Source organism: Platalea leucorodia, assembly GCF_965183815.1.
Source record: "Platalea leucorodia genome assembly, chromosome: 14".
In the NCBI taxonomy this organism is placed as follows: domain Eukaryota; kingdom Metazoa; phylum Chordata; class Aves; order Pelecaniformes; family Threskiornithidae; genus Platalea; species Platalea leucorodia.
In genome coordinates, this window is record NC_138836.1 from 9,772,047 (window position 1) to 9,786,238 (window position 14,192).

The 14,192-nt window shown below is 44.1% G+C and overlaps 1 protein-coding gene across 1 annotated transcript; it reads left to right on the forward strand.

The window, feature by feature from the left end:
* Positions 1-144: 144 nt before the first annotated feature.
* Positions 145-12,708, forward strand: GPS1 (G protein pathway suppressor 1). Its single transcript, XM_082326799.1, has 14 exons — positions 145-192; positions 2,725-2,817; positions 4,774-4,955; positions 6,183-6,347; positions 6,529-6,664; positions 6,815-6,892; positions 7,298-7,358; positions 7,761-7,846; positions 8,321-8,415; positions 9,541-9,646; positions 9,995-10,075; positions 10,248-10,385; positions 10,617-10,751; positions 11,511-12,708. The coding sequence occupies exons 1-14, from the start codon at positions 160-162 to the stop codon at positions 11,583-11,585; spliced, it is 1,464 nt and encodes a 487-aa protein (XP_082182925.1). The 5' UTR covers positions 145-159; the 3' UTR covers positions 11,586-12,708.
* The last annotated feature ends 1,484 nt before the right edge of the window (positions 12,709-14,192 follow it).

Consider the following 14,192-nt stretch of genomic DNA (forward strand, 5'->3'; position numbering starts at 1 on the left):
CGCCGAGGGGAGAGGCGAGGGCGGGCGGGCCGGGCCGCGGCCCCTTTAAGGGCTTCACCTGTCGGCTGCGGCCTGGCGGCGCCGCGCGCCCCGGAAGTGGAAGCGGAGCCGGGGGAGGGGCGGGGCGGCCAGCCGGAAGTGGCGGCCGCGAGGGGAAGGATGCCGCTGCCCGTCCAGGTCTTTAACTTGCAGGTACGGGGCCGCCCCCGCCGCCGCCCCCGCTGCCCCCGCCCCGCCGCCGCCGCGCTCGGCGTCCCTCCCGCGCCCGGGGCGACAGCGCGGCCCGGCCCTGCCGCGGCCCGGCCCTGCCGCGGCCTCCGGGTGGCGCGGTGCGGCCTTCCCCTTCGGCTCCGCGCCCGCCGGTTCCTCGCGGGAGGGGGAGCCGGTCTCGGCCGGCCCTGGGCCCTCGCTCGCCCTTCCGCCGCCGCCGGCGAGGAGCAGCGCCCAGCCGGGCGCCCGCCGCGGCCCCCTCGCTTGGTTTTCGCGTTGTCCGCGGCGCCGGGAGGGCTGGGGAGTAGAGGAGGCCGGAACGAGGTGGCGGGTGAAGAGGAACTGAGCCCGCAGTGCAGGGGGAAAGCCGCAGGCGCCCAGAGGGCCCGGTGTGCTGAGCCGGGCCCTCAGTACCCGCACAGGTGATCCCTTTGCCAGTTAACTGTCTTTCTTCCCTTTAGCAGCCAGCAAGCTCTCTGTCAGGGCACGGGGGTGTGGAGAGTCAGGACAGGATGAGGGATAGTTCAGCATCCAGCTCAGCTTCTTCATCAGTGACAGATCTGTACTGCACCCCCTCCAGCAGTAGGTCACAGCTCTTCCTCCAGAGTACAGCAGGAGACTTCAGCTTGAGTGCCAGCTTCTCAGCTTGTGTGAGGCCTTACGAGGTACCTTCCAACAGGGCGCCCTTCTGGGCTCAGAAAATCTTGGGGAGCGAGCATTATTTTATTTGCTTTGTGAGTAGTTCTTAAGTAAACCTTGCATCTTCCTTCCAAAATAAAGAGTTAGCTTGAAAACATCTGAATTCGCGTGTCCTAGTGGGACTGCCAGCCCACTTGGGTTTTTCCTTGTCTGGGAGTTAAGAGAGACACGCAGAGGACAGCCTGCCAGCCTAGCAGGACGCAAATCATTCTCTTCCGCCAGCTGGAGTTACTGTTAGTTTCTGTAACACTGATTTCTAAGGAGTCCCTGTCAGGTTTTTACTATGGTAGGCAGAAAAAAGCAACCCTGACACTTAGTGTTTATGGTATAAGAGATAAGGTAGATAAAAATGGGAAAAATAACGGTTTCAATATATGATGACTTAAATAGTTTTATGCACAGTTTTCTTGAGTGGTGATCTTGACAACCAAATGCTCCTTTGCACCCTCCCTCTCTTTCCTTCACGCAGAGAATAACAAACTAGGAAACAAGCTTTCATATGCTTTACTTGCTTTTACTTCAGATTTTGGGAGATTTCACATCAGCCTTGAGATATGTGCGTATTTGGTACGTACCGCTGTGTGAAAGAATAGACAGGCTGTGGGTGAATACAAGATGCATCAATTTTTAAAGTTAGGAAATCTGGATCTGCCCTACCCCTCCTCACAAAAAAACCCGCCAACCCAACACAAAAACACCAACCCAACCCAAAAACCCCTCTATCTCTGGTTTCTTAACAGACAGCAAAATCAATAAAAACATGGAAGTAATTTGGTGTTGGTCAGGGCAATGTGGCTGGCATTTTTGTCCTTTCTAAAGGACGTGCAATTTCATGCAAAGTTCTTGCAATTTACCCCAAATCGGGTGTTGCTTATGGTAATATCTGCACATATTCAGCATTTTATAAGATGACATTCAGCTTGGTTTTCCTGAGTTTAAATCGGTAATAGCTAGGGGGAAGGTTCAGCACACTTTTGACTAGGAGAAGAATTTCACGATAGCATACCGATTTTGTTTGTGGGACTGCATAGTAAATTGGTCTTAAATGGGAACGTGCGCAGGTATTGTATCGATGCAGTTGTCCTGAGGTCACTGTGCTGCTGCGATTCCTCACGTGGTTCAAAGCAGTGCAAGATATACCAGGAGAATAAAATTCTGTTGTTCCTGCGCAAGAGAATCTACCTAAACAGTTGGACTCGGATAACTATAGTAGGATAGTTCAACTGATGGTAAATTTTTGCAGTGCAGATAAATTTTTCCCCAGTGTTTGTTAGAAACTGTGGAATTGCCATTCTGCATTCTTTAAATTTTTTAATATTTTTTAGAAGTGTAACAGTTGTCATCTTCCCCCTCCCCCCAAATTCTTACTTTGAAGCATTAAAGCAGCTTTGAAAAGTTCTGGTGAGTTTATTGGGTACTTTTTGACTTTTGGAGCTTCTTGAGCTGAGTGTTAATGCCTGCTCTTGCTCAAGAAAGAGAAATGGAATGTCATTTGGAATTTAGCATGCATGCCTGAGATAGATACTTTGTATAATCAGATTTATTGACCCCTTCACTTTCTTGCTTGGTAATCGACCAAACAAATAAAACGCTCTGTGTGAATGCTGGGCCTTAGGGCTACTTGTCTTAGACAAAGCGTCGTGCTGAGCAGTGGTGTTGCTAGAGAAAAATCCTAAACATGTCTAAAGGCTGAGGGCTGGTTTTTGATTTTTAAAATTTAATGTGTATTTAAGCAAGTCCGTAATAGATTGAGTAACATAGCAGTTTCCTGCTCAAACGTAATAAGCTACTTTTGACCTCATTTTGCTATTCTAGGGTGCGGTAGAGCCCATGCAGATTGACGTAGATCCTCAAGAAGATCAGCAAAATGCACCTGACATCAACTATGTGGTGGAGAACCCCACTCTGGTATGTGCTGGTTGAGGGCTAGTGGGTTACATTTCTTGGGCATGGCCTCTTCCTTTAAGGTTTTTGAAAAAATCCTTCATTTTACTCCTCGTCAAATTGTTATTTAGATATTAATAGGGTCTCTTCAAAGCAAGGTGGGGTAAGAATGCAGTGACCTCTTCTGTAGCTTGTCAATGTGTTGACCTCTGCTGCACCTCCTGAGGTGAAGGAGGAATTGCTGTTTTATGACTTGCTGCACGCTGCCTGTTTGACACAGTTTCCTTTCTGAAATAGTTTAGTACATCTCCGATTACTTACAGAGACATCATTCCTTTATTTTGAGGCTTGTTCTTTGAGGAGCAAGGCTCAGGTGCTTTAAGTATATAATCAGGATAGAATTCTTTCATTGTTTGATCCGCTGGAGACTGGCTAAAACCCACCGAGCTGTAGAGTTGTAAAAGGCTGTATTTGCTTGTATCAGTTTCTTCAATTTTTAGTTAATGGTTTAAGATTTTGGCTAATTTTTATGTAACAGCTCTGTAACAGTGAGAGATGGGTGTTGCAGAAGAGAACAAAAATGTTAACTGGAAAAAGTTAAAGCAACATTAAAATTGCAAAATAAAGCATTCGGTTAGGAAGCTTTGGACCTGACATAACCTCTGAAGCTTTAATTTGTTCCTCTTGTCCCCGTGCCTTATAACAGTTGTCATGTGGTTATTCACGGTTTACTGCACAGCCCTCTTTTTTTTGTTGTTGGTATTTTTTGTGTGTTTTGGGGTTTTTGGTTGGTTTTGGGTTTTTTTCAGCGTATCACCTGATACCTTGTTTGATTTCATTGCATTTCAATTCTGTTCTGAAGCTGGAGTGATGAAGCAATTATGTTGTGACCTTTATGTCTTTGTTATTACTATAGCATCTAAGTGTTCCACAAAAATTAGTGATTTTCTTTTCACTGTAACTGATGTGAAGGACCATAATTCCCCTTTGACATTCAAAGAGCTGAGGAGTAAAGTGAAATTGCTCAGTGATTTCAGGAGTATTGTGCACCATCAGGCATGAAACTGTGGAAGAAAGAATGCCTCCTGCTTTTATATTTTTCAAGTTCTGTAGTAAATAAAGCAGGAATCCTAAATACAGATTTTCAGTGCACACAGTCCTGTTTCAGTCTTAGAGCAAGATCATTATTGCACTGAATCGGGCAACAATCATGTTAGAAAATGCTACTGTGACATCTAGAGCGGTATCTTAATTCAGACGTACAGGGGTGAGGGAGTCAGACATGACACAGGATGCATATTCAATGTGGACAGGCAACCTGAATCCAGTGTTTGCTACTGCCTGAATGCTTGACTGTGCCCTGAACATTCTGCTATGGTTGTTTGCATGCGTACTTCTGTCTTGGAAATCTCCCTGCAATGCCGTATCATATCTTTACTAGATGTTTTGTACTCCTCTTCTCCCCCCCCCAAGGCTTAAAATCTGTTAAGTGTTCAGAATTTAAACCTCAGATCCTTCCTCAAGAGTAGGAGACCCTATTTGTTCTCAAAGGAGATGCTTTAAGAAATTAGTATGAGCAAAAGAATGCGAATTGTCATATGGAAACTATTTTTCAAGGAAAAACTACATCTGGAATGGTTGTCTGGTTTAGGAAACTTCAGCTCAAATGATGGAATCTTGACAAAATTATTAACAGGTGATATAACTGATGCTTAAAGTGTGTGAGCTGATTAGCCTTAGCGGACAGCATCGCAACTGCAATAAAAAAAGGTAAATTGTAATGTACTGCATATTTCTGAGGAGATTACTAACGTTTGAAGAAAGCAGAAATGGAATAATCTTACCTGATTTTTCATTTGTCTGAGTCATGCTGCCTTCCATGAAGGGGCCAGGACTGCAGGAGAACCTGGGCAGGTCACAGTGGAGTAGCCTGATTTAGTGTTGCCATCTTCACGTTCTAAGACCCGGTTTTGTTTGCAGGATTTGGAGCAGTATGCGTCCAGCTACAGTGGTCTGATGCGAATTGAGCGGCTGCAATTTATTGCTGATCACTGCCCACAGCTGCGGGTGGAAGCTCTCAAGATGGCACTGTCGTTTGTCCAGAGAACTTTCAATGTTGATGTGTACGAAGAAATCCACAGAAAGTTGTCTGAGGCCACCAGGTACTAAGAGATCATGGGAACCTGGGGAGCCTTTTTGACTGGGTTAAGACCGATGTGCCACAATGGGGGACTCTGCGTGTAATGCTAGCATGTTCCGTATGCAAATTGTCTTTGCCGTTAGAATTTGATAGCAGTGCAGTGTGTGTGTGTGTGTTCAGGCCTAAGGTCTCATGCTTTTTTAAAAGATGAAGCACAGAAGACATTATCTCATTCTGGAGTCTTAGTGTTTTAAAAGGCTACGGGTAGATATTGAGGAGAGTTTAGTCCTTGCAACTGCTTCAAATATTAATGAAAACAGTTGTCTTTCCTTAGGTAGATTACAGAGATGAAGCCTCTTCTAGATGCTTTTGTGTTCATAAATTAAAACCTTATCTGTTTGCCTTGGTTTGGTTTGGTGTCGTCCCCCCCCTTTTTTTCCCCCCTTACAACAGGTTTGCTGTTAAGGGTGGTGTTTGATACTTCACTGACCCATCCACGCTTCTTGTCGTTGCGTTATTGTTGTTGCTATGCATCTTCATTGATCTATTGTCTGTTTTGCCCTGGGAGTCTTTACCATGTATGTGTGACAGCATGGTCATTGCTTTCTTATATGTGAAAAGGACTGTTGGTAAAAAACAAACAAACAAACAAACAAAACCCTCAGAAAACTCAGAGTGTGTTTTTCTGTTTAAAATATTGGAAAGTGAGTTCAGTGCAAGTAGATATGTTGATCTGAGCTGGATGGAAAAAGAAGTTGGAGAGTATCTGTGCAGCGCAGTTTTGCTATCAAGCCATTGCAATATAGCTGGGGAGAGAACTCGTAAACACTTGCGCGCTGTGTCCCACATGGAGATGTTTGATTGGATTCAATGACTCTTCAGAGTCATTAAATATTTTCAGAGAATGTAATAATTGATTGCAGTGCTGTTACTAACTTGCTTTCAATTGATTTATAGAGCAGGTTGTTTCTTTGAAATTACCAGTGACTTGCTTGTTAATAAAATTCCTGCAAAAGATCATTAGGAGAAGAATTTTGAGAAGAATTTGTGAACATCTGTGATGTTTATGTTACTGTTTTCGCTGGAAATCTTAGCCGTCTCTTTCTTTTTTCCCCACCATCCTTGTTTTCTCTTTCATTTATTTTGTCTATGCAGTCCTGTTTGTTAGGGTAACTGTGCCAGGTCTTAGCAGACCTCTGGTTTGAAAGGTTTGCAGCCTTATAGCCCCATTCGAACTCTTCCCTTTCAGAGAACTGCAGAATACACCTGATGCTGTCCCTGACAGTGGAATTGAACCCCCTCCTCTTGACACAGCTTGGGTTGAAGCTACACGCAAAAAAGCTCTTCTTAAACTGGAGAAACTCGACACAGATCTGAAAAATTACAAAGGAAACTCCATCAAGGAGAGTATCAGGTGAGATGCGGAAGGCTCTGCTGGAGCAAGGAAGAGCATTTTGCTCCTCCAGGCACCTAACACAGGATGTCAACTGCATTCAGTGCCTTAGGTCAGTGTGTTGAGTTACTTGTTTGGAACAAACTGACTGTGTCCCTTTCTGAGCACACAGTTCATTGGTATTTTAATTCCTGTGCTCCAGGAGAGGCCACGATGACTTAGGTGATCATTACCTTGACTGTGGGGACCTCAGCAACGCTCTCAAGTGTTACTCACGAGCCCGTGATTACTGCACCAGTGCTAAACACGTTATCAACATGTGTCTCAATGTCATCAAGGTAGGAGAGTTTGCAGGAAATGGTACTTGGTGTCTTTCTGATATCTGCTGTAAAGTCCACCTGTACTTCGCGCTGGTTACACCTCTTGTGTCCGCAGCGACACTGCTGATCTAAGTAACACCATTTATCCATGCCTATTCTACACCACAGGTCAGCGTCTACCTCCAGAATTGGTCTCATGTTCTGAGCTATGTAAGCAAGGCTGAGTCTACACCAGAAATTGCAGAAGTAAGGTCCTGCTTTTTAACTTGCATGAGTTTTCCCTTTGTTTTCTGTCTCCAAAATTTGTAAAACGATTTCTTCCTTTCCCCCTTTATGACTTGCTCCCTATAAGACTCCCTTCATCTTACAGTCTGTTCTTCCTCTAATCCAGCCTCCTTGGCTGCTATACTACTTTTTTGAGATTCATTGTTGCTTTTCTCCCATGATATGTGTGTAGGAAATCTGACTCATGGTAAAAACAGAGAGACTTCCCATCCTCAGTTCTTGCCATATTTCCCAAGACAAATAAGATGAAGTTATCTTGCCGTTGAGATTTGCAAATTCATTATTAGGATGAAATATCCCAAGGACAGTTGTAATCAAAATGATTTTCATACTGCTTGCTCACTACTGCTTTTTCTTATCCTTTAGCAAAGAGGAGAAAGAGACAGCCAGACACAAGCAATTCTCACCAAACTGAAATGTGCAGCAGGTGAGTGACTCCTTCAGCTTCCCGTATTGTCTGCCCCTCTGTCTGCCTGCTAGCTGTCCGTAGGGCTCTTTGACAGCAGTGTGTGCTTGGTTTATTTTTTTCTCTCAGATTTGACAGACTTTGTATTTTCTCACCAGAAATGCAAAATTTAATAAAGCTGATGAGATGGAACTGCTGACTTGTTTTTGCCATTTCTTTCTTCTCCCTAAGTTTCTTCAGAGAGGATGCCAGTGTGAGTCAACATAGCTGAAAGGATGCTAGATACTGTCCGAGAGTCTCGTTTCACTTCAGTAGCGAAGGCACTAGCAACCGTGTGGGGGCCTGTCCTACTCCCCAGATGTTGCAATTTCTCCTAATTTGTATGCTATCATAAACAAAGGACTAACTTTTTCTGGTTCCTAGGCTTGGCCGAACTAGCTGCTCGGAAGTACAAACAGGCAGCAAAGTGCTTCTTGTTGGCATCATTTGATCACTGTGATTTCCCTGAGGTGAGGAGCAAGAGGGAGCTGTGTGCAGCTCTTGGAGGGGATGTAATTCTGCTAAGTATTAAGTTGTAAAATTCAGATACTGTAGTTATTCTCACAGCGCTCCTATATAGCTTGGTGGTGCTGTGAACCGTGTTTTGTTGTGTTGTGGGTTTTTTTTTTAAATAAAAGTCTCTGTTCTTTGATTCTCTAGATGATTTACTCTAGATTGCATAGGAATTACCTGTGAGATTTGTGTATCTGTGTAGCTGAATCAAAAGACTGGCTGTTGGAATTGGTTTCTGCTCTCTTAGCTGTGGACAGTCACTCCTCAGGCTCTGGGTGAATGCCTGAGAGCATGCTGAGTGGTTCCGCTGCGTTCGATAAGGACCGATCTTGGCACTGCGTGAAGGAAGGGCCTGGGGTAGAATACTTAATTCCAACCTTCTGCCATTTTAGTAGTCAGTGACAGCTCTCTTTCGTGCTCGCTCTCTCTAGCTGTTATCTCCTAGCAACGTGGCTGTGTACGGTGGTCTCTGTGCCCTTGCTACCTTTGACCGTCAGGAACTGCAACGAAATGTTATCTCCAGCAGGTAACTGATGCCTTGAGAGGACTTTGTATGTACTGGACGTCTTTTGGGACATGGGACTTTGGTTGAGAGTGGATTCTGGCAGGAGTAGTAGCTTTATCGTACAGGAGAGAAAGAATCACCGAGCCTTAGTTCGGCTTTAGCATTAAGTGACGTTTCACTGTCTAAAACACGGTTGTTAATCACAGCTGAAATTTTCCTAATATAAGAAAAGTTTCCAACCCAGGTCAAATCCAACGTCTACATAGCCCAATTTTCTATCTCCATCAGCAGTCTGTATCAGATAGTAAATCAGAGGGATACAGCCCTACAGAAGGCAGCTGTAAGATAATTTGCCTTCATGTTACCACTTGTTCTGGTGTATGTTAATCATATTAATACAATTTAATAATTGTTAGATACAACTTGCAGCGTAATCTAACTATGGCATATACAAGGTTAAGAGAATTACAGTCTTTGAAAGGAAATGGCTATTTGTGTGTCATAGACTGAATTACAATGATACTGAATTCCTGTCAGCTAAGCGTATGGAGCATTAATTTTAAATTGATGTGGAAAAAGGGTTGTTACCGTGACTTTTTTGTTGGCTGATTCGTAGGCTGAGATCCCAAGGTTTGGAAATCTGTGATGGAGAATTGGGAGAGCGCTGAGAAAGAGTGTGAATCCCAAAGATCTCCCACACTTAGGTTATTTTCCCGAGACAGTTGTCTGCTTACCCTGCCTATGGCATGCTGTACTTAGCGAAGGCTGTGCTTCGAAAGGGAACACAAAGCTGGCCAGCACAGACTACAGTGCGCGCACAGATGTGGCCTGTGTTTTCTGGTGGTGTATCCTGATTTTGACCTATTCCCACTCATTTTTTTGTTTTGTGTGGGCAAACACTTCTACTGCTTGGTTTGTCAAAAGTCTCTTGCTTTCCTTCACCACAGCTCTGATGCTGTGCTGCATCTCTCTGTGTTCCAGGCTCCCAGCCCTGCTGAAAATGGGCTGTCTGCTCTGTTAGAGAGTAACTTCTTGGGATCTTCAAATGATAGTGAGAGTTTGTAACCTTGCAACTTGGAGTGATGGGGTTGTGGGGTATTTAAGTGGTGGGTTCCAATGTCTAATCACTGCTATCTTTATCTGTAGCTCCTTCAAATTGTTTTTGGAGCTGGAGCCACAGGTTCGTGACATCATCTTCAAGTTTTATGAATCTAAATATGCTTCATGCCTGAAGATGCTGGATGAGATGAAGGTGAGTTGCAGGGGAGCAGTGCAGAACAGACCTTAAAAGTTCCCTTCGCCTAGCCTTTTGTGAGAAGCAGTGACCGTTCAAAGTAGCTACTAAGGGTGTTCAGCTCTTATGTGTCTTCTGTCTCCTGATGTAGCGAAGGGAAATTGGGAGTAGTTTAGCAGTAGAGGGTGAGGAGAAATGATAACTTTTTAAAAATATATTGCTAGTTCTTCATTCATTCTTGGTTTATGGTATTGTCTTGCTGTAGTGTAATATCCTTAAGGATATACACATACATGTTTCAGAACATAGGAGTAATATCTTTTTCCCAGCTGCTTCTCAGCTTCTGATGTGTTTTTTTTTTCACAGGATAACCTGCTGCTGGATATGTACCTTGCACCTCATGTCAGGACACTTTATACCCAGATTCGAAATCGTGCCCTTATCCAGGTAATTGTTCCTGTAATCCTGAGAGGTGGATGAACGGCGTCAAAAGTCTCTCTTTTGAACAGAGACAAAAGAGAGAACAGAGTCAAAAGGCCATCTCTTTGTAATTGCTTTTCCCGTGGTTTTTCAGAGGGCAGGGAGTACACTTGGCAACTGAATATTTTCTTCTTCCTAGTACTTCAGCCCCTATGTGTCGGCAGATATGCGCAAGATGGCCACTGCTTTTAATACCACGGTGGCTGCTCTGGAAGATGAACTTACTCAGCTGATCCTGGAGGGACTGATCAATGCCAGAATAGACTCGCACAGTAAGGTGAGTGCATCTGAGCCGCAGACTGAACAGCTGTACTAAGATTAGAAACTCTCCATTCCTGGGACACTTGGAAGTTGCATTCATCTGTTGTGACTGGTGTTTTCGGTAGGGCTGATCTGTGTGTAAACTCAGACTCCGCGATAGCTTAGCTTTGTTCCCTTGCGCAGAAAGGGCTTCCTGCTGTGGAACCCTGTCATAGCTCCTGTGTACAGTTCTCTCTGTTGGTTGCAGATTCTTTATGCTCGAGATGTAGATCAGCGCAGCACAACTTTTGAGAAGTCTTTACTAATGGGCAAAGAGTTTCAGCGACGTGCCAAAGCTATGATCCTGCGAGCCGCAGTCCTGCGCAACCAGATACATGTCAAGGTATGGGCGTGTTAAATGGGGACTTTGAGGCAGTGTTAAGATTTAATTTTTTTTTTTTTTTTTTTTTTTAAACTGAAACTATAAAAGTTGGTGAATTGAAGATTCTGGAGGGGAATGGATTTATTGTGCTCGTGATTGGACAAATTCTTACAATACTAAATATGTAAGGAACAAGTGCTTCTAGCCAATACATTGACCCGCTTGTACAACGCAGACTGTCCTTTGAAGTTTATAGGCTTGGATTGATTCTAACTAATTCATTCCGACTAACTCTTGATAGACATGTCTTTTATCTTATCAAAACAAAGATTGAAGTAATTTTTTTTTAGCAGAGGAAGTAAAGAATGCATTAATTCCTTGGAGTATTCCTTCCAGGATGCAGTTCCAAAAGAATGCCCTTAGGGGGAGGATAGGTCACCTGCCACAGAACGTGTTAAATTCTGTCGTATATTAATCTCTGTGATAACTAAATGCCAGATAGGATTCAACTTCTGGGGCCAACAGCACCTTGTATATAGTAAATAAGAGGGGCTTAAAAGTTCTGGTTTGACTTTTTTAGGATCGGCTGTTGTGAACTGTAACTATAGAAGCTGTAAACACAAAGCTTTTGCAAAGCCATCGTTATTTACGAGTTGGGGGTCCGCTCTCCCTCTGCTGTTATCCTGCTGTGCTTCACCTGTGCTTCATTTGGTCTCTCAGGAAGCACTCTGCAGGATATTTACACATCACTAACTGGGATGTGTTTTGGTCTTGTTGCAGTCTCCTCCGAGAGAAGGTAGCCAAGGGGAGCTTACTCCAGCTAACAGCCAGTCCAGGATGAGCACCAACATGTGAAAAACTTCGTGCACTACCAAAAGAAATTGTCCCTCCAGGACTGTACCCGGTGTCTCACCCACTAACTGCTGAGCTTCACAAACTGTCCCTGTCTCCCTCACTTCTTGCTTGGATTGAGAGGGTCAGGGCTGATGGTGGATAATATGAATATTCCAATAACTTCAATTCTCCTTGACAAGAAATTCTTTCTAAAAACAGCATCCCTGCAATGGGTCATCATTTCAGTTTTGGTAGAACATCTTCCTCCATTCTCCTTCTTCCACCACTCCATAAAGAGCTGTCAGGTTATTCACACAGATGCTGATTTGAGAGTTTTTTCAGCTGCTATTAGTTTTCTTGTTTCAAAGCTGCAAAAAATAGTGTTAGGTTCAATGGACAGGTGTGATCTAAGATGAATTTTGCTGGCCTGAAAGTATTGCCTTGAGTCTGAGCAATGCTGAGCTTTCTGTTTATTCCAGATAAACTTACAAGTGCATTGCTCTCAATTATGGAGCTAGAGTTCTGATGGGAGAGGAGATTTCCTTTGAGAAACTCTTAATGATTTTTCACCTACACCAGAAAACATGGCACTGCTTCCATGAATTCAGTCACAGGCCTTTATTTCAGGGTGTTACGTTTACCTGGATCCAGGTTCTTTCTCTCTGGTCTCTGTTTTCAAAGACCTGTTTCCTGATGTGTTTCCCACTTGTGCATGACCTGGCTTTGGGGTCCAGTGTTATCACAGCAGTAAATCTCTACTTCATGCAAATATTGCTGCTTGTCCAGTCTTACTGCCATAGCGTGTGATGGTTTCCCAACATGTGCAACAGTTGCTTCTGGTAGCATGGATAAATGCCATAAAATACCACTCGAGTCCTGTGGAAGAGCTGAGAGCAGCCAATCTAGGTGCCCGCTCTCCAGGTGCATTTATTCTGCTTTTCCTTTTATAAAGGGATTAAAGGTGGCAGCCGAGGTGTGTGCATGTTCTGTGTCAATGAAAGGAGATATGCACTGAATTTTCTGAAGTCACTGCAGCCTTGCTTTCATCTAATCCGTAAGGCAAGCTAAGAATTTTGATCCAGCCCTGACCGGTCTGGCAACTGACTACAGATGTTACTGTTAATGTGTTAATGCTTTTTTTTTTTTTTTTTTTTTTTTAAAATAAGTTGTTATATCTAGTGCATTAAACAGCAGGATTAAAAAGCTTCTGAGTATTTGGAGTTTTGTGTTAAAGCTGGTTTTTAGGTATTTTGATCTCAAGCCATTGATTTTTTGCTAAGCTTGATGATGTTTTGTAGGCCATTGTATTTTGCTTTCTGATCTGGTTGGAGATGTGGCTTGGATGAACTGTGAAGAAAGTACAATCTGAGGGAATGTTCTAACCGCAAAATTCCTGGACTGCATTTGCACAGCTGCTAAATTGCAGCAGTGCTCTGTCCCTCTGGCTTTCCGTGCTTTTTAAGACTTAGGTGCTGAAAATGGAAGCAGTGGTTCCTGTGAAGTCTTTGGTTAAATCTTCCATTTGGCATGGAAAAATTCTCCCATTTTTGAGGAGAGAAAGGAGAGAGAGCTAGTTAATCGAGAACTTCGAGTCAGGCATCACCAAAGGCAGGTTGAGTCCTCAGGTAAATTGCTGTACGTCCTTGTAGAAATGCTGGGAAAGTCCTTTTAATGCCTTCTGCTCATGCTGAAGGAAAGCCGTTCAGTCCTACAACACTGCTTAAACCTTCTTGCTTTCTTCCTAAAATGGGCCACTGATACCATTTCGAAGGAAAAGATCTGATGCTCTGCTCTTGAAAAGATGGTTTTGCAACCCAGTTAAGTGCATCACGTCAGCTGACTGTTCTTACGCACAGCTTCGACTCCTGATTTTTGTTAGATTACTCCTGTTCCTTCCTGGAGGCTTTCTGCTGGAGGAATCCTCAATTGCAAAGGACGTCTTCAGCGCGCCGCCCTGAGAGTCTCTGCTCTTCCAGACACTAGCGCTTGTCCACGCTCGGGAAGCGGCTGGAAGCGTGTATCCGTGAGCAGTCGGCGTGGAGCCCACGAGGTGGCAACAGCAGTTTCCAGCTCTTGCTGTGGCCCGGGGCGGTTCCGTAGCTGGGCAGAGGTGATCCGTTTCTTCTCGCCAGCCAAAAATGCTTACATCCTCTTTTGGACAGATAGAGCATTTCTCTCTTATTGCTTAGTTCATTGGCACTGTTCAGGCATAGTGTATGCTTTTGTGTAGAATTATTGGCATGTAACTCCTTCAGCCGGTGAAGGAAGCTGCCGTTGCTTGAGGATCTTGTAGACGCGACTCAGGGCTGTCCAGGCCTATTTCTTCTAGACATTGTTCAACGCCTGCTTCAGTCCTAACTACCTGGCAGTCCACAAATCAGGGAATACAACACAGCACAGATATAGTTCTGTATAACTTGCATTTGTAAGCAGTTTCTCCCAGTGAAAGGTCATTCTTACCTTAAATTTCTAAGTAATTTCCCAAGCAATAAATGGGAAAACAGTGACTCGCACAGAATGAATTTCCAGCGATTCCCTGTGACCACCAAGGTAATTCAGAGGATGAAGTTTTGTGGGATCTGTAGCATGTTGGTATGCCTAGGATATGTTCAGAGGAACTTCTTTAAG